The sequence below is a fragment of the Schistocerca gregaria genome, chromosome 2, assembly GCF_023897955.1.
Source record: "Schistocerca gregaria isolate iqSchGreg1 chromosome 2, iqSchGreg1.2, whole genome shotgun sequence".
Taxonomy (NCBI): Eukaryota; Metazoa; Arthropoda; class Insecta; order Orthoptera; family Acrididae; genus Schistocerca; species Schistocerca gregaria.
Genome location: NC_064921.1, coordinates 726,661,603 through 726,687,246, shown reverse-complemented (window position 1 = coordinate 726,687,246; position 25,644 = coordinate 726,661,603). Strand labels below are relative to the sequence as shown.

The window sequence follows — 25,644 nt, the reverse complement described above, 5'->3', positions numbered from 1 at the left end:
TTTTTTGGTACGTGTCTAAAGGCGAGCGAGCGGTTGTATATGCTTGTTAAGTATGGGGTTATTATACTGTATTAGCATACCCTGAAAGGAATCTAATTGATATACAATATCGACCGGAGGACTTGCCTTTATTAAGTGCTTCAAACTGTTTCTGTGGACTGAGGATATTTACTTCTAAGCTACTCATGTTGGTAATAGTTCTTGATTCGAATTCTAGACTCATTGCTGAAGGAAGCTCAGAAATATGTGTTTAACAATCTCGCTTTAGTTGTCCTGCCATAAGTGACATTACCATCACTATCGGTTAGTGAAGGTATTGACTGTGTCTTGCTACTGGCGTACTTCATATGCTACCAGAGTTTGCCAAAAAATTTGGGAAAATTTTAAAAAGTACTGAGAAAGACAGAATGAAGCAGCTGGTATCCACTTTTCTGTCAGTCTTTTAAAACAGGAGCATATTAGCCTTTTTTCCGATAGCAACATTTTTCCTTCCTTTCCCTGCTACAGCGGGGCATATCACTCGTACGAAAAGCACTTCATGGGTCAGTACAATTTTGATAGTTTACTTATGTGAAATATAAAACATAGAAAACTAATTTTACATCTCATACCACATTTTACGTTCACAAAAATGTCCACGTGTTTCCTTACCAGAACAGTGTGGTCCAAGAAGTCTTCTGATGATAATGGAAACACTTTACAGAATATTTCTCCGTTCTACGTCAGTTTATAAACAATGTTTCCGCCTCACGCCAGATTTTACATATGTATTTTACATTTGCCAGTAGGGTAACTTTGATCCTCTGTATCTAGGAAAGGGATAAACATATCAAGAATATTTTAAAGTTTGTTCAAGATCGGAATCTCAGAAATGAATTGTAAATTGAAATCCGGGGTACAACTATGGTACTCAAAAATATTTTTGGCGATGTTTCTGAATAACGGATATAGATATTTGGAAAAGGGGAACAGTGTGCTTCTAGATAAATGTGCAGAGACTATACCGTTCAAATTTGAGCAATTTGCTGCGATTATTTGGATTTCGCCTTACGCCGGATTTTAAACACGAATTTTACGTGTACAAGTGGGGCAACTTTGAACCTCTGTATCTTGGAAACGGATAAAGATATCAATAAAATTTTAGCGACTGTTCCAGATTGGGATCTTAGGAATCCAAACATTCGTAAAAAATTTCAGCCATTTGCTGTGGATACCGGTCTGCGGCTCTGTCTTCGTACACAAAAACAATATTTTTCCGGTTTTCTCAGGAACCGGCCATGAACTAAACTGTGCCTCTATAAGCCCTTTAAGGCGCACCATGTACCACATATAATGCAAAAAGAACTAACTGATTTGCTCCATTTGCCTAATCTGGTGGAGAAGTGTGACATTCAGTTTGACCCTGTACTGTAGGATAGCTGTAGTAAGACTAGCATTCTGTTTGGTAAATAAATGGTCCCTAGCTCAAGATCTATTCAAAACACTTGACCCTGCCTACCTGCACCGGGGTTTGAGCCCCAGAAAAATTCCATTTTTATGCGTGGCGTTTTTGGACATACTGGTAGCGCATGCTGCTGCTTGCATGCCGACATGGGGGGAAAGAAGGCCATCCATGTTAACGATATGGCTTACACAGCGCTCCTTGTGGCGAAAGTGTTGAATGAGACACTGCTGTACACAAACTTCATGGGTTCCCTAGCAGACCTGTAACAAAAACAAACGTCACTATCACAAATACAATTTATATCTAATCTTGAAAACAGGGTAAACATTCACGGGCACCCTGTATTTCTATTGATGACTGAGAACATTATACTGAACAACACTGCACCAGTGTTTACTTCATTTGCAGATTAATAAATGCAGCTGTTACAAATAGCATGTTTTTAGGTTTGTTGTTACCTCCAAGTTCTGGTGGCACAAGCCAGCCACTATGTTTATTTTTCCCTGTACGGCAGCTAAGGCTACTAAAGTGTGGATACATAGACACAAAACGGGAAATCACCGCTGACAGCCTTAGTCCAGTTCCCGGCGCAGTTACGCCCGTGCAGAAAGCATCAGGTAGTAAAATGCATTTCTATGGGAAGACTGTTAGTTGCAGAGAACAACAAAAACACTGACTTCGCTATGCATGAGGTTGGTGTATAAGATCGTATTGTTTTTCCACCAGTTTAATAAACACAAGAGATACATATAACAGAGACTTTAAAAAACTAAGCTCCAGCCGAACAGGACATGAAGGTCCAACGGTACCGACCGGCCGCCGTGTCATCCTCAGACTACAAGTGTCACTGGATGCAGATATAGACGGACATGCGGTCAGCACACTGCTCTCCCAGCCGTATGTCAGTTTACGAGACCAGAGCCACTATTTCTCAATCAAGTAGATCCTCAGTTTGCCTCACGAGGGCAGGGTGCACCCTACCCTTCCAAGCCCCTCCCTCCCCCCCCCCCCCCCTCTTGCCAGCAGTGCTCGGCAGACTGGATGGTCACCCATCCCAAAAGTGCTTAACTTCAGTGATCACAAGAACCAGTGTTACGACTGTGGCAAGGCTGTTGGCAATAGAGACTTGAGTCATCGATAATATACTCTCCTTCACTATTCAAAATAGTCTTCCAACGTTGGGGTAACTTTTTGATATCGCGACTCTGGAAATAACATGGTTTTGAGCCGAAGAACTAGTCGAGCCACGGTCAGAGGGCATTTTCATCCGGAAAGGAAGTTCCTCGAGTGATGTTCGATAGAGGGTGGAAAAGGTGAAAATCTGAGGGCGCAAGATCAGGTGAATAAGGTCGGTGTGGAATGACTTCTCAAGCCAACTCCTGTTTAGTGTTTTTTGCCAGTCTCGCAGAATGTGGGTGGGCATTATCATGGGGTAGCGTCACATCAAGCAGTCTTCCTGGTTGTTGTCCTTGGACGGCGTATGCAAGACGTCTCAGTTGTTGACAATAAATGTCAACAGTGATCGTTACACCTCGGGAAAGGACCACACCACCATTGTTCATCAGATGCATAACACAATCTTTTGTGGATTAGCGCATGTCTTTGTACAGCGAGTTGCTGCTTTATTTGGGCTCAGCCAATCCTTTCTTTTCATTATTACCAAAAAGACAGAATTTCTCGTCACGAGTAATGATTAAGGATAGAAATGGCTAGTATTTTTCACGAGCCGATTGATGACGAGCAAGCAGGGATGCACATGTGCCCACCTGCTGATCTGTCTGATTCTACCTTAGAGTATGTGGTACCTGTACATCCGATTTTTTCACCTCCCCATTGTATGCAAACGTCACACGACGGTGGAACGATCACAATTCGTCACATTTGCCAGTTCTAGAGTATGTGACATGGGCCATTGTGAATTAATGCATTTAAACGATCGTCATCAGACCCTGATAGTCTTCCTGAATATGGAGAGGCACTGATGTCAAAATGATCCTCCTGAAAACGAGAAAACGATTTTATTGCCATGCTCAGTCCAATGTCGTTATACCCAAACATGGCGTAAATGTTTGTGGCTGCCTCTGCTGCTGTCACCCTTCTATTTAACTCAAACAGAAGAATATGTCGGAAATGTTCTGATTTCTCCACTTGGCATTTTCAAGCATCCTATCTCCAAATGACAAAATGATAATATGTAAACTCAGTTGGCAACAGTGAACTATAAATTAAAAAATGAGAGACGATAAATGGAAATGAGCGTTTGGCATCAGTGGCCGAGAGCCTCCTTACTGGGCAGCTCCGGCCGCCTTGGTGCAGGTCTTATTACACTACTAGCCATTAAAATTGCTACACCAAGAAGAAATGCAGATGATAAACGGGTATTCATTGGACAAATATATTACACTAGAACTTACATGTGATAACAATTTCACGCAATTTGGGTGCATAGATCGTCAGAAATCAGTTCCCAGAACAACCACCTATGTCCGTAATAACGGCCTTGTTACGCCTGGGCATTGAGTCAAACAGACCTTGGATGGCGTGTACAGGTACAGCTGCCCAGGCAGCTTCAACACGATACCACAGTTCATCAAGAGTAGTGACTGGCCTATTGTGACGAGCCAATTGCTCGGCCACCGTTGACCAAATCTTTTCAGCTGGTGAGAGATCTGGAGAATGTGCTGGCCAGGGCAGCAGTAGAAAATATTCTGTATCCAGAAAGGCCTGCACAGGACCTGCAACATGCGGTCGTGCATTATCGAGCTAAAATGTAAGGTTTCAGCAGGGATCGAATAAAGGGTAGAGCCACGGGTCGTAACACATCTGAATTGTAACGTCCACTTTTCAAAGTGCCGTCAATGCAAACAAGAGGTGGCCGAGACGTGTAGTAACCAATGCCATGTAAACATGTCGATGACGAATACACGCTTCCAATCTGCGTTCACCGCGATGTCGCCAAACACGGATGCGACCATCATGATGCTGTAATCAGAATCTGGATTCATCCGAAAAAATGACGTTTTGCCATTAGTCCGCCCAGGTACATCGTTGAGTACACTATTGCAGGCGCTCCTGTCTGTGATGCAGCGTCAAGGGTAACCGCAGCCATGGTCTCCGAGCAGATAGTCCATGCTGCTGCAAACGTCGTCGAACTGTTCGTACACATGGTCGTTGTCTTGCAAACGTCCCCATCTGTTGACTCAGGGATCGAGACGTGGCTGCACGATCCGTTACAGCCATGCGGATAAGATGTGTGTCATCTCGACTGCTAGTGATACGAGGCCGTTGGGATCCAGCACGGCGTTCCGTATTACCCTCCTGAACCCACCGATTCCATATTCTGCTAACAGCCATTGGATCTGAACCAACGCGAGCAGCAATGTCGCGATACGATAAACCGCAATAGCGATAGGCTACAATCCGACCTTTATCAAAGTCGGAAACGTGATGGTACGCATTTCTGCTCCTTACACGAGGCATCACAACAACGTTTCACCAGGCAACGCCAGTCAACTGCTGTTTGTGTATGAGAAATCGGTTGGAAACTTCCCTCATGTAAGCACGTTGTAGGTGTCGCCACCGGCACTAACCTTGTGTGAATGCTCTGAAAAGCTAATCATTTGCATATCACAGCATCTTCTTCCTGTCGGTTAAATTTTGCGTCTGTAGCACGTCATCTTCGTGGCGTAGCAATTTCAATGGCCAGTAGTGTACCTTCGACGCCACATTGGGCAACCTACGCGTCGGATGGGGATGAAATGGTGATGAAGACAACACAACACCCAGTCACTGAGCGGAGAAAATCCTCGACCCAGCCGGGAATCGAACCGGAACCCCTTAGGACGGCAGTCTGTCACGCTGACCATTCAGCTATCGGGGCGGACGGAGCATCGATAAATAAACCATAGGAACCCTAAGATGAACGTGAAAAACAAAAATGCTACGAACTTATGGAGCAACGTAATATTAAGGTATCTATCGCAATATCTGTACCTATATCTCTAACACACTGCAGGCTTTCCGCATATCTTTTCTCTGTATACCCAACCACAATATATTATCTATTTTCCTACATTACTGCCACCCCACTCTTCTCCCAGCACATTCCCCTGTATACGTCACCATAACATGTTGAAACTTGGTAGAGCATTTGCCCGCGAAAGGCGAAGGTCCCGAGTTCGAGTCTCGGTCCGGCACACAGTTTTAATCTGCCAAGAAGTTTCATATCAGCGCACACTCCGCTGCAGAGTGAAAATCTCATTCTGGAACCATAACATGTTATTTGTTCTTCTCAACAGCATGCTGGAAAAAGCAGCTCGCAGTTGCGAGACGCCATCGCTGATGATAACGAGGCAGAAGTGGAAGAAGAAGAAGTGGTGGTTCCGTTGGCGCGCCGTGACACTCCCGCCCCTTGGTTGGTGAGTATACGTGCCCTTGTGTTCATGCTGCGCTATCCACAGCTGAGAATACTGAACATGACAGGGATGCCACAGCGTCACGGCTGTGTTCTTATATGCTCTGCAACAAAATAGTAGGCGCCATTCTAAAAACATTTTCGTGAAAGTACTTACAAATGTAGTATAACTGTCAGTGACAGGTTCTTGGGCGTAAATCTATTACACTCCTGGAAATGGAAAAAAGAACACATTGACACCGGTGTGTCACACCCACCAAACTTGCTCCGGACACTGCGAGAGGGTTGTACAAGCAATGATCACACGCACGGCACAGCGGACACACCAGGAACCGCGGTGTTGGCCGTCGAATGGCGCTAGCTGCGCAGCATTTGTGCACCGCCGCCGTCAGTGTCAGCTAGTTTGCCGTGGCATACGGAGCTCCATCGCAGTCTTTAACACTAGTAGCATGCCGCGACAGCGTGGACGTGAACCGTATGTGCAGTTGACGGACTTTGAGCGAGGGCGTATAGTGGGCATGCGGGAGGCCGGGTGGACGTACCGCCGAATTGCTCAACACGTGGGGCGTGAGGTCTCCACAGTACATCGATGTTGTCGCCAGTGGTCGGCGGAAGGTGCACGTGCCCGTCGACCTGGGACCGGACCGCAGCGACGCACGGATGCACGCCAAGACCGTAGGATCCTACGCAGTGCCGTAGGGGACCGCACCGCCACTTCCCAGCAAATTAGGGACACTGTTGCTCCTGGGGTATCAGCGAGGACCATTCGCAACCGTCTCCATGAAGCTGGGCTACGGTCCCGCACACCGTTAGGCCGTCTTCCGCTCACGCCCCAACATCGTGCAGCCCGCCTCCAGTGGTGTCGCGACAGGCGTGAATGGAGGGACGAATGGAGACGTGTCGTCTTCAGCGATGAGAGTCGCTTCTGCCTTGGTGCCAATGATGGTCGTATTCGTGTTTGGCGCCGTGCAGGTGAGCGCCACAATCAGGACTACATACGACCGAGGCACACAGGGACAACACCCGGCATCATGGTGTGGGGAGCGATCTCCTACGCTGGCCGTACACCTCTGGTGATCGTCTAGGGGACACTGAATAGTGCACGGTACATCCAAACCGTCATCGAACCCATCGTTCTACCATTCCTAGACCGGCAAGGGAACTTGCTGTTCCAACAGGACAATGCATGTCCGCATGTATCCCGTGCCACCCAACGTGCTCTAGAAGGTGTAAGTCAACTACCCTGGAAAGCAAGATGTCCGGATCTGTCCCCCATTGAGCATGTTTGGGACTGGATGAAGCGTCGTCTCACGCGGTCTGCACGTCCAGCACGAACGCTGGTCCAACTGAGGCGCCAGGTGGAAATGGCATGGCAAGCCGTTCCACAGGACTACATCCAGGATCTCTACGATCGTCTCCATGGGAGAATAGCAGCATGCATTGCTGCGAAAGGTGGATATACACTGTACTAGTGCAGACATTGTGCATGCTCTGTTGCCTGTGTCTATGTGCCTGTGGTTCTGTCAGTGTGATCATGTGATGTATCTGACCCCAGGAATGTGTCAATAAAGTTTCCCCTTCCTGGGACAATGAATGCACGGTGTTCTTATTTCAATTTCCAGGAGTGTAAATCGTTTCATTGCTTCAGTGCGCTAATACTTCCGAAATAACATCAATTCTACTTTTGACTCTATATAGTATCAGTAGTTGCTGTATAAATAATTTGTTAACGGTCTCACTATACAGGCTGACTCTGTGCGTCTTACAAACTTCCAGAGATGCTGGAGAAGGGCAAGTGTAGCAATTTGAGGTAACGCACCTTGGTCTGTAAATAAACGACTCGAAAGTTGTAAGCGAAAATCGTTATGATAGTTCTGATAGTTGACCTCTTTTTCTGCAACTTATATATGCAACTCCCCCCCCCCCCCCCCCCACCCATGAACCATGGACCTTGCCGTTGTTGGGGAGGCTTGCGTGCCTCAGCGATGCAGATGGCCGTACCGTAGGTGCAACCACAACGGAGGGGTATCTGTTGAGAGGCCAGACAAACGTGTGGTTCCTGAAGAGGGGCAGCAGCCTCTTCAGTAGTTGCAGGGGCAACAGTCTGGATGATTGACTGATCTGGCCTTGTAATAATAACCAAAACGGCCTTGCTGTGCTGTTACTGCGAACGGCTGAAAGCAAGGGGAAACTACAGCCGTAATTTTTCCCGAGGGCATGCAGCTTTACTGTATGATTAAATGATGATGGCGTCCTCTTGAGTAAAATATTCCGGAGCTAAAATAGTCCCACATTCGGATCTCCGGGCGGGGACTACTCAAGAGGATGTCGTTATCGGGAGAAAGAAAACTGGCGTTCTACGGATCGGAGCGTGGAATGTCAGATCCCTTAATCGGGCAGGTAGGTTAGAAAATTTAAAAAGGGAAATGGATTGGGTAAAGTTAGATATAGTGGGAATTAGTGAAGTTCGGTGGCAGGAGGAACAAGACTTCTGGTCAGGTGAATACAGGGTTATATATACAAAATCAAATAGGGGTAATGCACGAGTAGGTTTAATAATGAATAGGAAAATAGGAATGCGGGTAAGCTACTACAAACAACATAGTGAATGCATTATTGTGGCCAAGATAGATACGAAGCCCACGCCTACTACAGTAGTACAAGTTTATATGCCAACTAGCTCTGCAGATGATGGTGAAATTGATGAAATGTATGATGAGATAAAAGAAATTATTCAGGTAGTGAATGGAGATGAAAATTTAATAGTCATGGGTGACTGGAATTCGGTAGTAGGAAAAGAGAGAGAAGGAAACGTAGTAGGTGAATATGGACTGGGGCAAAGAAATGAAAGAGGAAGCCGCCTGGTAGAATTTTGCACAGAGCACAAATTAATCATAGGTAACACTTGGTTCAAGAATCATAAAAGAAGGCTGTATACATGGAAGAAGCCTGGAGATACTAAAAGGTATCAGATAGATTATATAATGGTAAGACAGAGATTTAGGAAGCAGGTTTTAAATTGTAAGACATTTCCAGGGGCACTCTGACCACAATCTATTGGTTATGACCTGTAGATTAAAACTGAAGAAACTCCAAAAAGGTGGAAATTTAAGGAGATGGGACATGGATAAACTAAAAGAACCAGAGGTTGTACAGAGTTTTAGGGAGAGCATAAGGGAGCAATTGACAGGAATGGGGGAAAGAAATACAGTAGAAGAAGAATGGGTAGCTTTGAGGGATGAAGTAGTGAAGGCAGCAGAGGATCAAGTAGGTAAAAAGACGAGGGCTAGTAGAAATCCTTGGGTAACAGAAGAAATATTGAATTTAATTGATGAAAGGAGAAAATATAAAAATGCACTAAATGAAACAGGCAAAAAGGAATACAAACGTCTCAAAAATGAGATCGTCAGGAAGTGCAAAATGGCTAAGCAGGGATGGCTAGAGGACAAACGTAAGGATGTAGATGCTTATCTCACTAGGGGTAAGATAGATACTGCCTACAGGAAAATTAAAGAGACCTTTGGAGATAAGAGAACCACTTGCATGAACATCAAGAGCTCAGATGGAAACCCAGTTCTAAGCAAAGAAGGGAAGGCGGAAAGGTGGAAGGAGTATATAGAAGGTTTATACAAGGGTGATGTACTGGACATGGAAGAGGATGCAGATGAAGATGAAATGGGAGATACGATACTGCGTGTAGAGTTTGACTGAGCACTGAAATACCTGAGTCGAAACAAGGCCCCCGGAGTAGACAACATTCCATTGGAACTACTGACGGCCTTGGGAGAGCCAGTCCTGACAAAACTCTACCATCTGGTGAGCAAGATGTATGAGACAGGCGAAATACCCTCAGACTTCAAGAAGAATATAATAATTCCAATCCCAAATAAAGCAGGTGTTGACAGATGTGAAAATTACCGAACTATCATTTTAATAAGTCACAGCTGCAAAATACTAACGCGAATTCTATACAGACTAATGGAAAAACTAGTAGAAGCCAACCTCGGGGAAGATCAGCTTGGATTCCGCAGAAATGTTGGAACACGGGAGGCAATACTGACCCTACGACTTATCTTAGAAGCTAGATTAAGGAAGGGCAAACCTACGTTTCTAGCATTTGTAGACTTAGAGAAAGCTTTTGACAATGTTGACTGGAATCCTCTCTTTCAAATTCTGAAGGTGGCAGGGGTAAAATACAGGGAGCGAAAGGCTACTTACAATTTGTACAGAAACCAGATGGCAGTTATAAGAGTCGAGGGACATGAAAGGGAAGCAGTGGTTGGGAAGGGAGTGAGACAGGATTGTAGTGTCTCCCCGATGTTATTCAATCTGTATAATGAGCAAGCAGTAAAGGAAACAAAAGAAAAATTCTGAGTAGGTATTAAAATCCATGGAGAAGAAATAAAAACTTTGAGGTTCGCCGATGAGATCGTAATTCTGTCAGAGACAGCAAAGGACTTGGAAGAGCAGTTGAAGGGAATGAACAGTGTCTTGAAAGAGGATATAAAATGAACATCAACAAAAGCGAAACGAGGATAATGGAATGTAGTCAAATTAAGTCTGGTCATGCTGAAGGTATTAGATTAGGAAATGAGACACTTAACGTAGAAAAAGAGTTTTGCTATTTGGGGAGCATAATAACTGATGATGGTCGAAGTAGAGACGATATAAAATGTAGACTGGCAATGGCAAGGAAAGCGTTTCTGAAGAAGAGGAATTTGTTAACATCGAGTATAGATTTAAGTGTCAGGAAGCCATTTCTGAAAGTATTTGTATGGAGTGTAGCCATGTATGGAAGTGAAATATGGACGATAGATTGTTTGGACAAGAAGGGAATAGAAGCTTTTGAAATGTGGCGCTACAGAAGAATACTGAAGATTAGGTGGTTAGATCACATAACTAATGAGGAAGTATTGAATAGGATTGGGGAGAAGAGAAGTTTGTGGTACAACTTGACAAAAAGAAGGGACCGGTTGGTAGGACATATTTCTGAGGCATCAAGGGATCACCAATTTAGTATTGGTGGGCAGCGTAGAGGGTAAAAATCGTAGAGGGAGACCAAGAGATGACTACACTAAGCAGATTCAGAAGGATGTGGGTTGCAGTGGGTACTGGGAGATGAAGCAGCTTGCACAGGATAGAGTAGCATGGAGTGCTGCATCAAACCAGTCTCAGGACTGAAGACCACAACAACAACAACATATATGCAACTACTGAAACGCCTTTTTTCGTTACAATGGACCAAAACAAAAGAAAAACACCCTCTAAATATGGACTCTAAAATGCAGACATTAAGAGCAACTGCCCGTAGCTCTTAACGTTTGCATTTTAGAGTCCATATTTACTGGACATTTCTTTCTTATTTTGGTCCATACTACCACCTCTGAAACTTACCTACCATACAGTCTTAGCAACAACAGCCACCAGCACATGTATTTGAGGTATCAGAACGATTTTCACTTGAACTTTGGACTCGGTCGTCTCTGGACCAGGGTCGCTTACCTCAGATCAATACATTTAGCTTTCTTCATAATTGCTTAAAGTTTGTAATATTGTCACGGAATCACTTTGTATATGCAACTACTGAAACGCCTTTTTTCGTCAGAAAATACGTTTCATTTTATTGGGTTAAGACATCGCCAATGGTAAGGCTTTCTCGCCGGTATGTAGCTTACACCGTGGATGAGATGTCTGCATGCAAGTTCCATTATATTTGCCTTTTAACTGGCGCTAAACATAAAAAAATAAGAACAACTGAGTACTCATAAACGGCTAGGAATGAATCACAAAATGACCGGCAATGTTTTCCAGATAGCTTCTAACACAAGACTACAGGCAACCACGCTGCGGAAGGGAGAGAGGGGAAAAACTGTTTCCTCTCCGCACTTCACCCCTAGAAAGCATTCTTAGCTGCTCCAGAGTCTGGTCTAAGTTTCACTCTTATGCAATGGTACACAAAATTGTAACCCTGCAGCCACAATATGGATCATATTAACAGTTGTTCCCATTCCATTCGTGGCCTACATATCTTCTCACTCTTTATAGAAATAATTTCATTGTCACTCTAATTTCCAATCCTAGAAAGTTGCAGATCTTAAACCTAAATACTCTACAAGCCCTACAACTACACAAAACGCACGAAACTTAAAACGACTCCCTCTCCTAGAGAATGAAATCCGCTCCTACATACACTACCCTACATCATGTGTTCCCTCCCCTCTCCCCCCTCCACAATGGTCACCATATTTCTCAATTCCTTTAGTCTTCGTACCAAGGCCTTATCCTTACCATAGTCCCATAATCCACTTTTGAATTCAATAATCTACATATGTTCTCATCTCCACTCTAACACACACAGCCTCTTTGTTTATACTCACACTCTGACACCTCAAAAATCATTTTCTTTCTCCATTCTATGCTTTCAGTAGAGCTTCTCCTCTTTTACAATGCTTTAATTCACCGTATACCCCGTTTCCACACCTCCAGTTTTATTTAACATCGAAAAATGTCAAGTCAATGACAGTCTCCTTTTCAGCCAGTTAAAACAAATGTTTCTTTTATGTTTAAAATTATTTTCTATCGATTAAGTATTTTAAAAATATTAGGCTGAAGCGGGGAATGTTTGTTCTGCTGATGGGCCACCCCTAACACATACACTAAAAACAATAACAATAAATGAAAAATAATTGTCCCTTTAACAAAATATCAACACGAGAACCACGATGGTCACATATGTCCCATTTAAAAGCAGCACAAACTTATTTAGAAAGTGCGTCAATGGTACACACAGCTAGACCCAAACTAGTAAATACCTAACAGTCTGTGTGTGTACTCAAACGTCTACTGTACAATGCCCACTCTTATCAGAATTGTGTTAATTCCATCATAAACTGTAAACCCACAGACTGATGTTGACAAAGTTAATAATTTACCTTAAGCTCTCAGGCAAATAAGCGACCTTCTTCTCGTTTTTTGAAGATGAAAGAAACGCTAGGAGGGTACGACTTCGTTCAGTATAATCGGCTCATTTTAGTTTACATCCACCCAATTGGTGTATGAAGGAGGAATTTCCTATGTTTCTCTCCTTGGATGAGTAAAACGAGTTGTATGTGCTACGCTAAAATAAATCCCATCTGGAATTTTTAGCGAAGATTTGTCTGCTTCAACACTTGTGGCTCAAATAATTAATGTACAACAGCAGTATAATTTCAGATATGTTGTGCCCACCCTTCTAACAACCCATCCTCCTGCAGCTTACCTCGCAGCTTACCTCTCCACTGATCTTGTCCTTAAAAGTCTTAATAAGGATTTTTGTTACATAAGCAATTCCATAAGTTAATACAAACAGGAGAGTTTGGTCGTAAAAGAAATATTTATACCGAAAAGTGTTTATTGACTGTGAAAATTTCCTACAAACTTACTTCATTTTCCCATGTAATCGACGTTCGCTTCTAAACAATTTCCAATAAGTTGTACTCGCTTATTCAACCCCTCTACAGTGTGAGCTCTTGCATTATCCCGCTGGACTATGCCATTTGGTACACTGGTCATGAAGAATGCGACAATAGGATTTTCCATTCTTACCACAAACTGATGAGCATTCAGGCCCCTTTCAATAATTACCATATCAGTCTTTTTGTGACATAGGTACTCCACGCCATGATTCGAGCAGTCAGAAAGATGTGGGTCTTGGCAATTACCGCTTCCTATGACCTTTCAGCATGTCATCTATGGACCACTGGCGATGATCTGACCACTAAAAACTGAACCGAACCGCATTGTTCACACCACAGAATACCTCTCAGCATGTGTGCTATGGCGACCCTGGAACAGACATGTACTCCTACCATTCCCCAGACTGGATCATTATGTGGAGGCTTGTCTGGACCCTGACTGATGGAGACCACGCCCTTCTGACATCAGAATCCACAACTGTAACAGGACACTACTCTCTTATGTATCATATGACAAGTGACACCCTCATGCTCCTCGACTCCTGCCCACTCACATCTCCAGCAAATAACTGTGTACTATTAAAATGAAACAGCCAGTCATTCAAGAACGTTACACGCCATTAAGACGAGGTAACCAAACAAAATATAGCTCCAAGGCAACCATCATGGCTATGCTTAGAAGTATCCAAATGATCTGAATTTTTTAACGTAAGTGATTATTGCCTGTTCTCTTGGAATTGTCTGACAGGACAGAAAATACTTGGGATGACGTGGCCTGTATTTCATTTTCTGAAATAGAGGACACAGGAAGAAGGGGACAGAGGTAGGTGGGAAATCATGACTCCCAGGCGTTCAGGGCATTGCGGTAGTGCAACGGTGAGAGTTGACAATTTACGCCAGACCGAGACTAAAACGCGGATGCTCTGCTTCTCTAGAACTATTGTCTTAACCATCTCAGCTGGCCTGACATGTCTCCCGTCTGTCCCAAAGTCTCAATTTTTCGCACGCTGCATTGCAGCTTCCCTCGTCCGTTACACTTCCTACTCACAATTCTTATTTCTTGTAGTGGCGCAGACGATGTTTGTGTATTCCTACCAAAAAACATACGAGAGCTGTTGCATTCGATTATATTAACATTTGGGATGATGAAGCCTGTACTTGATTTTCTGAAACAGAGGAAGGGGGGAAGAAAGAGAAAGGGATAGGTAAGAAATGACTCAGCTGCTCAAAACATTGCTGTAGTGCAATGGCAAAAGTGGAAAATTTGTGCTGGACCAGAACTCGAACCCATATGTCTTGCCTGATGCAAGTGGTTGCCCTAACCAACTCAGCTATCCAAACACGGCTTCCATCTGACCACAGTTCCCCACTTGTCGCACCGAACTTCCGTAAAGCTCCCCTGTCCACCATTCCCACTGCTCGTCGCATTTTAGCTGGATTTCTGCAAGGGACTGGACTTAGGATACAACCACATTGATGATTTCTTACGAATCGCTGTTATAGCATAGGTATTACTATTATATGTGTGGAGTATGTTTGTAACATAACGCATATGTAGGCGAGTTGTCCAGCTGCCTGGAAGTGGCACGAGACGAGATGAATAAGCTTGTGAGGCTGAGCACTGGCGGACAGCCCCAGAGCCACCAAAGCAATGCAGCTGGTCCAGCCGCTGCGACCGTTGCTCGCGAGCCCAAGTGTGGCTACAAAGCCTTCACAGAAAATGGGTAAACCCCAAGGCTGGGAATTTGGATAGCAGTCAGTCGCTTATAAGAATGTAAAATGCACCAGCATTAATGGACTTGCAGACAAGCTGAAGACGATCTGTTGCAACTTTTTGAAATTCGACAATAAATCACAGTTACATAAAGAGCAAATCTGAGTACAACTGCGATCTCAGAAGAATGAGGCACGTCCAAAGAAACAATAATATTTGCGATATCCTGAAAACTACATAAGTTAATATTTTACAGAACTAAACATTTACACCATGAACCTCTGACCAAACAACTTTTAAACGCTTCTTCGATGTCAGCAAACGATATCTCAGATGATAGCATTGCACTATAAATAGCTATCACCTCTGAAAACGACATTTCTATATCCAGTTTGTTTCTTGATTTATTACGTTTTTTACGAGTTTTCATTGTGCAAATGTCCATAAGAACATTGTATTCCCCACAATAACTCAGCAAATGAATACAGCTTGAATACCTCATATCTTGTCATACTTGTGTAACTATTTAAGGAATATTTTATTTTTTGTCCTTAAGTTTATTTAGATGCTCATTAAAATTGATGTTAAAAACAGTAGTAATTTAAAAGTGGTCAATCGCAAATGTTAGTGACACTAACATTGTAAAGAGTGCCAAAAGACTCTATCAAGGAGACATTAATAACTTTTTAATCAATACTTAAAGCTAATTTTTTGTTGTCTCACGTGGGCGCACTGGTGCACGAATACGGGCTTATTTACTTACGAACAAACAGATATTGTAAATAATCTGGGTGTGACTGAAGTTTATAACACTTCTTTATCTAAATATTGTTGTAATATATTAGTTTAGTTTGGTAAGTGGTGAAGTTGAGCCAAACATTGTCAGCAGAACTTAAGAACGATGTATTTTTGGGTGAGATGGCTATCAGTCAATGAGAGACAGTGGCAGAACACCAGTGGAGTCAGGAGGAGACAGACGTCTTTTCGAGTGGTACACTTAAGGAAGAGATTATAGACACTTTCATGTTCGTTCTAGAAGAATGCAGACCTGTTTGTGATACCATGCGTGATTCTATCGTTCAGGTGGTTGATTGTGGGCGGCGAGCAGCCGTTATAATAATCTAAATTTTTTCCGATTGCATTACAGAATTGAGAATAGAATATGAGTTTCTACTCGTTATCTCAAGTGCCTTAATTTCTAAATTATCATGTTGACTACTCAATTATTTTGAGCTGGTGAATATTTAGTTTATTTTGATTATGAAATGGACTTAGTTTTCGCATATCCTGGATGACTATTTAGCTTGGCGATTCTGCTATTATTCTTATTAAACATAATTCTCTGTCATCTACGTAAATTACAGGCATTACAATAGACCTCCTTTTTATTAATTATTCATTTATCTTTATTTAATATATCATTTTATTTTATTAATTCGCAAATCTAGTCAGTGCATAAATAAATCACAGCGACATAACTGCCAGGCATGAAAGCAGACGTGTGCAGCTCTACCCTGCGACATTATCCAGCTCTTCTTTTTAAATAGAGCCGTACATTGCCCCATTACCTAAGGGGCGAGCATCATCAGGTGAAGTCGCAACTGGTCTGCCCTGTGGGAGGTTCTTTAGTGAGCAACGTGCCAGCAAAAATCATCGTGTAACGTCGCATGTTCTTTCGAACATATCCGAAGGAACAGACGCCACACGTATAACAGTAATATACCCCATTCGTCATGGTATATGAGATCAGTGTGCAATGTAATGAACACATTAGAGATATGCAGCAGCTAAAGATGAGTTTTACTGGAACTACTATTCAGCGAAACTTCAAACTGTGAAATAAAATCAACTGATGCTTTATGCTCCTATAGCTTGTCATTGCCGACAGATAGCAGCATCTGTAAAAGTTCATAGTTTGGTATATGAACCACACTTGGTGTAAGGCAAAGTGGAGACTCAAATTAGTTATTTTTCATATGTGAATTGTTCTACGGAACTCGTCAAGTGTTACTACAACATCCCCATGCTTAAAATACATACGGTGGTTGGCATCTGAAGCTGTCATGTTATCGATGGTTAATAGAACGAACCGTCACCAGCTAGCGTTTTTAGAAACTTTTCAGTGATGTTTTATGTTATCAAGCGCCATTTTAAGGTGGACGAAGGTAATGCATCACGCTCTACAGTAGGAAAATATTATCTATTATATTACCAGGCTAATATTGCTTTTTATTTGCATCTGAACTGAATCTATTGTAGGTTATATACAAAACGAAGTTTGAAGGAATGCTGCAATATTTAATAACTGTAACAGAGGTGCCACAGCTCTCTAAAATGTCTTTTGGCTGTCTTTCCTATGATCAAATACTAAATAATACTAAAGTCTAATCAAAATACGTGATACAAAGACACACACATACACAACATGCTCAAAAGGCAAACGGACTGATTAAACACAATTTTAGGAAGGTAGGAAGAAGGTGTTTTGACAAGATCTTAACTGTAATGTAGCACTTAAAAGGCATATTTTCTTGTTACACTAGGAGAACTTATGCAATGTTTGCATTCAACAGAGCATGAGCGAAAATGGTGCTGGAACATGACAGAGTGGGAACATGCATGGTCCAAGGCAATGATGCGAAAAGACAGAGAATACAGTTTTTGCATCAAGATAAAATTATTTATTATACTAACTGACGAGATTGAGCACACTTACTTGAGGAGTGATTATTAGAAAATATAAGTAAAATTTGATTTGATCCATTATAAATGATACTGAAAGCCTGCGACTGTGAAAACAATAGGTTTGTTTATAAATAACTCATTTGCTACCAGTCACGATTTTCTTAATTTTATTTTTCGTACGACGCGTTTCGGGATCAATCATCGCGAATGAAAATGCGAACTTAGCAGCAAAATAAAATTATTTCACATAATGTGTAAGATTTGGGGTCACAAAACACACATGGCACTTCTGACGTAAATTAGTTGTTCTATACGCTCAAAAAAGACGTATAGATCATTTGCATATTGGCACTAATGATAAAACCTAACAGTTAAGCAGCACTTCTTGACAAAGCTTGATTGTTGTACCCCAATTAGCAATCACAGTGGATCTTCATTTTAAGTATTTCCACGTCTAAATTGTCTGTATTACTTATTAAAAGAAGCGCAGCTTCCTTATTTCTACTGCTTAAATAAATTAGTCGACGGCCTTTGTTGTATCTATGTACCAGACATTAAGTTCAGCAAAATACTTAAACTGGTTCTGTAACATTGCAAAATACACATAACCACTACTACTGATCTAACTTACCACTTAAACTGCCCTTGTTGATGAAAGTTAGTTCAGTATGCAATGTTATCATAAAACGTTGGCACTTACAACTCTTATGCGTCCTAAAATAATTTCAGATGGAAGGTAGTATTCATGATGTAACACTCTCCATTTCCATCAGTATTTATCAGAGTGGCTGGTTCTTGTCTCGTTTCTATACCAGTGGTCACTCAGCCACATTAAATGTATTTTCAAAAATTTCAGTTTCATTAGTGATTTTTAATTTGCAATTACTTCATGTCCATCAATATTGTTTTAACGCACTAAAATAAAAGGTTTTAAAACATCTTACCTCACTAGCCATACCTATTCTGGTCCACAGTATACAGGATGTCCTAGGAAGAATATTCAGTATTAAGGGATACAACACGAACGATCATTCGAAACAAAGTATAACACACACTGGCTTTAGAAAGCGCACGTTATGAGCTATGAGCACTGCTTCAGCTTCAGTACTGTGAAACGAATGTCTTCTACTGCAAGCTCCTTGATTTCCATATTTTGTGAGGTGATAGTATAGACCAAAACAAGGAAATGTCCAGTAAACATAGGCTCTAAAGTGCATGCCTTAGGAACCGTGAGGCTTGTTCATCTGCGCTACGGTGGAACACATCTCTTCTACTGAACAAATGCTCTTAGCTCTTAAGGTATGCATTTTCGCACCCATGTTTACTATACAGTATCTCTGAGTACTGACCATTCGTCCTGGGACACCCTGTATATGCTTAGTGCTATAATGTACTTATGGTGAAGCTGGCATAAGAAGATTCCTGACAGTTGCAGTGGGCTGGGCATGACAAGTTTGCCCGCCAAATTCAAACAACAATGTAATACAATTTTGCTAACGTCTCTATGGCAACATCTCAGTGTTGAAAATACCCCATACACAGCTATTGTTTTCGCATTGTTTGTGCTTTGCAGCTGAAAGCCGGCAACAATGCCACCAGCCGCCAGGAATCTTCTTAAGTCAACTCTAGTACCACACCAATGACATCACACATGTAGATTGCCTACATGCAAGTGCATGAGTGCAATGAAGTTGTGTGTCAACAGCAGCCTGACACAGCTAAAATGTCGGTGAATCCGTATGACCTGAATTGCATTAACGAAACAGCCAATCAGTTATGTAGCCCCAGAGCTGCCAACTTAACCATGTTCAAAAGAATCTGAATGAACGGTATTCCACAAACGAAATGGCCTGTCAGAGCCGCCATCTTGGTCATGTTCCGAAGTATTCAAACGACCTGAAGTGCGTAAACGAAATAATGTATGTACGAGCGGTGCCCACAAAGTAATGGACCGCAATTTTTTTTTCTCAGCTGAAAACAATGCTACGATCGCGAAATGTTACTATGTACTCGTACTCGTATTATTTGAAGTTTCCTGAGTGAGCGCGCCTAGTTTCTGTCATTTCTGACAGAAAGCGTAGCTGCACGACAGTTTCAAAATAGCGTCTGTAGTTGATGTATGTTACAAGCAACGTGGCGTCATTGAATGTCTCACTGTAGGGAAAGAAACTGTGAGGAATATTCACAAACGCTTTTGCAAAGTCTATGGAGCATCTTCTGTCGCCAGAAGTACAGTTAGTCGCTGAGCATGGAGAGTGAGGTAATCTGAAGGTGATTCAGCGCAGCTCCACGATTTGCAACGGTCAGGGAGACCATACACGGCTGTCACACCTGACCACTTCTTTGGGCCGTTAAAGGATGCCATTCGTGGAAGATATTTTGAAGACGAGGAGGAGTTGATTCACACAGTGTGGCACTGGTTCCGTCACCAGGACAACGATTGGTACCGATAGGGCATACATGCCCCAGTTTCGCACTGGAGGAAGGCCATAGAATGGGATGGAGATTACGTGAAAAAATGGGGTGTGAAGATGAAACACCATTCTTTCATGAGTTCAAATGGCTCTGAGCACTATGGGACGTAACTGCTGAGGTCGTCAATTCCCTAGAACTTAGAACTACTTAAACCTAACTGACCTAAGGGCATCACACACATTCATGCCAGAGGAAGGATTCGAACCTGCGACCGTAGTGGTCGCGCGGTTCCAGACTGTAGTGCCTAGAACCACTCTGCCACACCGGCCGGCTCCTATGTGTAATTCTCATTATTTTCAATAAAGAATTGTTGAAGAAAAAATGCAATATGCATTACTTTCTGGGCAACCCTTATAGTCCAAGAGCCACCATCATCTCAAGACCCAAACACCTGAACTTCGTAAACAAAACAGGCAATCAGTATGTAGCCCAGTGACATTTGCATGTGACTGTTGAAAGTAATTACGCCAGGTGGAAGCTAGGAAAGCAGTGGAATGCTTTATCATAAGTGCCACAGCTTTGCCAAGTCTGGATTTGTCTGAGACCTTGCTGTCTCTGAAGCAATCCGAACACACACGTGCAAGCAAGCACGTACACATACATACACATACACACACACACACACACACACACACACACACACACAGAAACACAAACAGAAACAACAGTCCAGTATTTTACCATCACTGGTTAAGCTGCACTTGTTGATGAGCAAAATTCGATCTCTGTATCACACATTGGACCCCCGCTTAAATATTACAGTGTTATTTGGGTGTCTAAATTTTTCTAAAATAGTACAAAATACATGGTCACTACTGGTCTAAGATAAGATTCACTTGTCAATGACTGACTGGATGACTTGTGCTGCCATACGAAGCATCAGGGGCTTTCAAATACAATATTACAATGTTGTTATCAAATCTATAAATTGTATGTCAGAAATATGTAAATACATTGATAGTGATGGTGTAAGCTACAGGTTAAGCTGCACTTCAAGCCCCCCCCCCCTCGCCCCCCCCCCACACACACACAAAAATAAGAGAAAACGAAATTTGAGGCATCTACCGGAACTATAATGCCAAAACTCTCCAGCGAAGTTTACAGACTGTGTCTCCATAATCAACTATCTCGTATTCGGACACCTTAATACAACATACACTACTAAACAGATGTGTTTCGGATAGATCTTTAATATGGTGTATCAATTACATTGCAATATGCAAGTATAAGTTCGAAAAGCACCAAATACGATGTTATCTTCATGAACGCTGCGCTGATTGTATATGTCAAAGACAGTGATGGGCAAGAGTCCATACAGATCCCTGACCATAAACGAAAATTTGATCTTTGAATTAAATAAAATAGCTGTTAAAATTGTCTGCACTATTTATCAAAATCTGTAAGGGTTTCTTGTACAGGCTGTTTAAATATTAGTTACACATAAAGTAAACTATAATTGCGAAGGGCAAAAACCTAAAAAAAATGTTTGGTACAGCACTAAATGCAGTAACCTAGAAGTTCCAGTTTTATTTCCACCTAACACTGTTAGTTCTTGACATTCCCAGTAGGTGTCATTCGCAAATGAACTGTCAACAGTTATAATGATGTATTGTGGTATAAAGGGTGCGCAGTGTTGTTTATGGTTTCATCAAACCAAATGCACTACTCCAGTTGGGAGACATGTGCTTCTCCAAGGAAGTGAACTATATCTGTATTTTACTGTGTAGACTAGCGGTTAGCAAATTACTGTAAGTTTTTGTTTTTGCGTAAATTCTGGTGCATATCTTTGTGTAAGGAGGCTTCCTAGTACAATTTTCCCGCCACCTGTTGCTCCATGTCATGCCACTAAGTTTAAATCTCGTGGTGATACATACCATATAGTTTAGTTTGGATACCTATTTCGTGCAGTAGGTTTTGGGTAAGGAGAGTTTCTAGTAACAGATAACTGTAGATATATCCACTTCAGTAGAGAAATTTATTTCTGTTTAAAAGCTTGCCGTCTCAGAGTATAGTGAGAAATCTGCAGAGCGGTTTCAGCGTTTATTCTCCTCGTTATATTTTGCGCACATTCCAAACTCAACAGCGCCATTTGAGATCTTACGTCTATTTTTTTTACACGCTACGATATGGCTAGGGCCTGTGCTAGTTGCGAGCGGACACAAGGAGAGTTGGCTGTTACCTGTAAGCAGCTGGAAGCTGCGTTGGCTGCCGTCGACATGCTTCCGGATAGTGTTCAAAGTTGCGCCGACATCGGGGTGCTGGTGACGAGACCCGTGACATCTGTGGTGTCGCTGGACTCCCCTGGTGATCCAGGTGTCGATGCATTTTCTGATACGCAGCATTTGACCGGTCAGTTCTCACTCGAGACTAGATGGAAGAAAGTGGTGAGTTCACATGTCATTGGGCGGGAAGGCGAAAGAGGGAGCAGGTCACGCGGCTGGTTCCTTACGCCTTAGCAACACTGAACTCTGAGCCAGCACAGGATCCCTCTCCTGTTGGGCCAGCGGCCGATTTTCCTGCCCAGTCCGGACAAGTGCAAAGGGTGCGTATGCTTGTCACTGGGAGCTCCAGTTTTAAGGGAGCCATCAGGGAAATAGCAGGCGATGCGGGAAGGAATGCCAGTATGACCTAGGTATGCATGCCGGGGGGTCTCGTCTGTGATGTGGAAGAGGCCCTGCCGGCAGCTATCTAGCGCTCTGGGTGCAACCGGCTGCATATAGTGGCACAAATGGGGCCTTCCGCTTTGGTTCGGAGGATTTCGTCGGCTCCTTTCGGCTGATTTGGTGAAGACAACTAGCATCGCATACTGCCTGCAGGCTAAAGCCGTCGGCACACGGACCGTGCATCTGAACGTTGAGCGTTAAGCGTGCCGAGTTTCTGACGTCATAGCGTGGAATAGCACGCTCTGGAGTCTTTCCGAATGTGCAGAGCAATATCTGGCATGTCAGATATTCTGAGCGTGCGTCTGAGCGTTGACCAATGAGATGGCACATCGACACCTACGTCACACGCACGCCGACTCCCTTCAGTACAGAGTTGTGAGGCGCTATATTGGCATCCATTTCAAGACTTTATGTATATATGCCGTTTCTGAGCACCAGCAAATTGAGAATCACCGGAAAACCCGTTTTTAGTTGTGTGATTCGTTTCCAATAAAATAATGAGAAACATTATATTCATGGCAAAAGAATTATTGTAACGAGCGTATTATGAGAGTAGGGTATTTGAAGGTAGTGACACACTGAAGATCCACCCAAAACGCATTGTTCATCGTACAATTTGTTACAATTAAATTTCAATTAAAACATAATTATCTACGATTAACGTTTTTAGCAAGGGGTGACACAATATTTTTAAGGAATAGCAGCCTGTTGTTTATTTAGCGTAATGGGTAGGCACCGACAAGTCCGGCTTTCGCCGCCGTGCAGTGCGGATGTGTTGTTGTTTCCGAGCGCGCTCGCTGTTGTTTACATTTCAGCGGCCGTCATTTACGTGTCGCTTACGTGCACTAGAACCATGGCCAACCGTTTTCGAAAATCAACACAACGATTCAACTTCTGCAACGAATACGCACGACCAAAGGCCTTGGGAGTGGAACGCTTGCTACGCGACGTTGCTAAGATCCCAGCTTCCGACATCTTCGGCATGCATTTGTCCATATTAAGCAGTACTATGTACGTCAAAGTCGTCAATGGCGCCGAATGTGAAAGAATACTTCGTGACACCAACCATGGATTACGCTTTTGCCACGCCGACGGCAATGTCGGAGCGGTCACTGTCGACCATACCGGCTTAGGAATGCGCACCATACGAGTTTTCGAACTCCCGTTCGAGCTTCCGGCGGAAGACGTTATCGCGGCTTTCCGCCTCTATGGCACTGCCGAACGCTGGGCGTAATTCCAAACGTACCCCGTTCTTAACGGTGTACGGCAGATCACCATCGACCTCCATCGCCACGTGCCATCTTACCTGCAAATTAGCGGGTGCCGAGCGGTTGTCATATACGACGGCCAACCCAAGACCTGTTCCGGGTGCGGCAAAGAAGGCCACCGCAGATCTGAGTGTCTTCAGCGACGAATCACTCAACTGCCAGCCGCTACCGTGGCATTTCCGGCTCCGACGACGGTTTTACCGATCACCTACGCATCGGCGCTCTCTTCTCCTCCCACCGGCCGCCGCCCATCAGACCACGTACCGGTGACCCTTCCAGCTGCTACGGATACCGCCGGGGCCGACACGCCGCGCTCAAAGCCTGACGCTACTCCGGCGCCACTACCAACAGCGGCGACACCCACCCGCCTGAACATATGGACGTCCCTTCATTTGACGTTCCCACGACGGCCATCCTCTCAGAGCGACGCGACTCCCTTCCGTCTTCCGACACGGAAGGACGAACCCGCAAACAACGTTCACCTAAAAGGCGCAAGAGGAGGCGCCCTACGGTCTCGGAACGAGATGGATCACCCCCCGATGCTCCAAAGGTCGTCCGACCCGACGAGGCCTCGGAGAACCTACACGACGATGCGAATGACGACCACAAGATGCCGACTGCGGCTGTTTCGATGCCTACTCTACTGGCTGGCTCAGGCGCTCCTGAACCAATGGACTCCACCGTTGCGACTGCCGCCGAGACGTCCTCCGCCCCTACGACCGAAGTGCAACGTACGACCATCACAACGACAGCGCCCTCAATGGTGTGGAGTGAGGACGTCCGTGAGGACCCGGACCACACGCTGGGGACAGAGATAACCTAGACGCAAGCATCGTTACGCCGCTGATAACGCCGTCAGGTAGCGTACGGTACGACTCGCCGTTGCCTCGCCCCTCTTCATCCTCCGCCGGTGGAGTTCTCCTCCACGGCGGGGGACGGCTCCAAACTTACCGAATAGCGACGATCAACACTAACACTATTAGCTCACCAGTGAAACTTCAACTGCTGCGAGAGATGATATGGGCGTCGGACACCGATATCGCACTACTACAGGAAGTACACGTGGCCACACTTCCAGACGTAGCGGGATATAACACTTATCCTTCTCCTGGTGACCACCTGGGACGCGGCGTAGCCATCTACGCCAGAGAAGGCATTCCAGTGGCCGATATCACATACCTTCCATCTGCCAGAGGCATGGCCGTCACCGTCATGGGGACGCGTATCATCAACATTTACGCTCCGTCAGGCTCCACCCGCAGACGCGACAGGGCACTCTTCTATTCAGAAGAAGTCGCTCCTTTGTTTCTTGGGCGCTGCGACCATTACTTGCTTGGAGGTGATTTTAATTGTGTCTTGCACCCTAAAGATCAAGTGCCCCACTACAACACCTGTCAAGAACTGCGTCTTGTCGTCCGAGATCTGTTGCTCCGCGACACTTGGGAAGTTCAGCACGGAGACGCGCCTGGACATACTTACCAGACGAGTCACTCCGCGAGCCGCCTTGATAGAATTTACGTCTCTCGG

General features: G+C 43.9%; 1 protein-coding gene across 1 annotated transcript in view; it reads left to right on the top strand.

Moving 5' to 3' along the window:
• LOC126335953 (uncharacterized) overlaps positions 1-25,644 on the top strand; it is a 72,100-nt gene that overhangs the window by 35,196 nt on the left and 11,260 nt on the right. The window contains exon 3 of the mRNA XM_049999430.1: positions 5,743-5,862. Within this exon, the coding sequence (XP_049855387.1) occupies positions 5,743-5,862 (120 nt within the window). The remainder of the gene's footprint in view (positions 1-5,742; positions 5,863-25,644) is intronic.